A 2,191-nucleotide genomic window follows, 5' to 3' on the forward strand; every position below is an offset into this window, starting at 1 on the left:
ACAAGACCGTGTGGGAGGTGCCGCAGCGGCTGCAGGGCCTGCGACCGGTGGGCTCGGGCGCCTACGGCTCCGTCTGGTAGGGGCGGGACAGAGGGGGTGCTGGGTGGGGGCCGGGCCGGAGAGCGCGTCCCCTCCTAGCCCGCGCGAGGTTCTCGGCGTGGGGAGGGGCCTCGCCCTGCCTCCGCCCCTGGGTGCCGCGCGGATCTGAGGAATGAATGGGGGGGCGGTGTAAAGAAACTTTCCAAGCAGACGCCGTTACCGGGAGGGAGGGGGGTCCTCCGGCCTCGCCCGATTCGGACCGCCCCCCACCAGGCCTGAGGCCTGGAGGGGGTCACAGCCGACGTGAGGGTGGGTCTCACGCGACCGAGCCCCGAGCCACCCTGATGTCCGGGCCCCTAAATGTCTGAGCACCCACCTGGGATTCACTGAGTCGGGTCAGGCAGCCCCCAGGGTCTAGCGGATGCCCCTCCCCCACCCTGGCTGGGGGCTATTGTCTGAAAAGGGAAGCCAAGACCTCTCCCCCTGGGATGGCCTCAGGCTCCTCCTCAGACCACAAACCCCACTTAGGCCCTGGGGCCAGAGGACCTGGCCTGGGGCCCAGGAAGACGACAGAATCTGGGTGGGGGAGGGGGGTCGACTGGGCCAAGGCTTCTGTTACCAGGGCAGCCAGGGTTGGAGGGGCTTAGGGTGAGGTTATTACCAAGAGTCCTAAGTTTCAGCTTCCATGTTGACTGGGAGGCCGATCATGGGTACAGGCTTTGAGAGGTGCAGCTGAGTCCTCACCACGGCCAATGCCCCTTAGTTGCTGCCCACTGGGGGGTCCTGCACAGCAGCCAGGGCAGGGCGTTGTCCCAGGCACTTGCAGGTTGGAAGTGGGATCTCTAGGCCCACCAGATTTGGAGCTCAGGAGCCAGCATCAGGGCTGGGGGTCCCAGGGCAGGCTGTCTTCTGGCGTGGTCCCAGCCTTCTGTCAGAAGCTGCAGGTGGGTCATGCTAGCCATCATGCCAGCACAGATCTGTCTTCCTCTCTGAGACCTCAAGGGCAGGAAAGGGTTTGGGACAGTGTGGGAGTGGCCATAGGGAACTAGGGCGGGGCCTGGCTGGACTCTGTGAGTTGCTGAGGGGTGTCCGGTTCTCCGAGTGAGGCCTGGTCTCCCCCCTTGCACCCCTGGCCCATTTTCTCAGTACCACTGCCAAGGGTGCGGACCGGGTACCAATTTCCTGTCACCTGACCGCACAGATGCAATTGGCCAAAAGAACCTGCTGCCCCACTGGCAGGGCCACTCGCCTCACCACATCAGAAGCACCTTTCCCTGATCGTAGGCTGGGAGCATGGCTGCCCCAGGCACCTCGATCTGGGCCCGTGAGCATCGCAGACCCAGGGGGAACCGCCCCTGCTCCGTGCTGTGTGGGCATGGGGGGTGGCCTCAGCCTCCATTTGCTCTGGGACAGGATCCCAAGAGACAGAAGTAGGAGGGAGAGAAGGGGCAAGAATCAGCGAGAGGAAACAGGCTGTGCAAAGGCCTTGCCTTTAGCAGGGCTGAGGGCAGTGGGGACATGGGAGGGTGGGATGAGGCGTCACTGGCAAAGGGAGCGTGGGCTCAGGACGCTGGTGCAGGGTGGAGAGTCTGGACCTCTGGGAAGTGGGGCTGGGCGAAGGGCTGTTCTGTGGGTCCAGCACAAGCCCTCAGCTGTACATTACTTTCTGTCCAGGTTTTGTTCCAAGTAATGATGCAATAAACACCTCTGACCAACTTTCCCTCCGCATTTTGAACATTCGGAGGCACTGGGGGTCCAGGGGCTTTGAGGTGGCTCTAGAATCCCTCTCCATGAGCCTCCTGGGACCATGGGGTCTATGGGGCAGAGGGAGGCCGGTCTGCTGCAGGTGAATGTCAGTGGCTGTTTTCCTGCTGTGTTTTTCCACGCTGGGTGGGGGGCCTCTCCCCCAGCCTCGCTTTGAATGGGGGCCCCTGGTTGGGAGTGGGAATCAGTGGGGTCAGGGGACAGAGAAGGTCCAGGACCTTGAGGGGCGAACACACGCATGGCGGTCTAGCCCCAGGGGCTCCTTCCCAGCAAGCACGGAGAGGGTAGGCCCGAGGCGGGAGGCCGAGCTGGGGCAGCGGGCCGGGGCCGGGGCGGAAAAGCTCCACTGCCCCATCCCCACAGAGAAGCGGCGAGAGCGGCGCCGCCC

At 64.1% G+C, this 2,191-nt stretch overlaps 1 protein-coding gene across 1 annotated transcript in view; it reads left to right on the plus strand.

The window, feature by feature from the left end:
• MAPK12 (mitogen-activated protein kinase 12) overlaps positions 1 to 2,191 on the plus strand; it is a 19,747-nt gene that overhangs the window by 1,553 nt on the left and 16,003 nt on the right. The window contains exon 2 of the mRNA XM_011942267.1: positions 1 to 76. Within this exon, the coding sequence (XP_011797657.1) occupies positions 1 to 76 (76 nt within the window). The remainder of the gene's footprint in view (positions 77 to 2,191) is intronic.

This window comes from Colobus angolensis, unplaced genomic scaffold, assembly GCF_000951035.1.
Source record: "Colobus angolensis palliatus isolate OR3802 unplaced genomic scaffold, Cang.pa_1.0 Scaffold208, whole genome shotgun sequence".
NCBI classification, from domain to species: Eukaryota; Metazoa; Chordata; class Mammalia; order Primates; family Cercopithecidae; genus Colobus; species Colobus angolensis.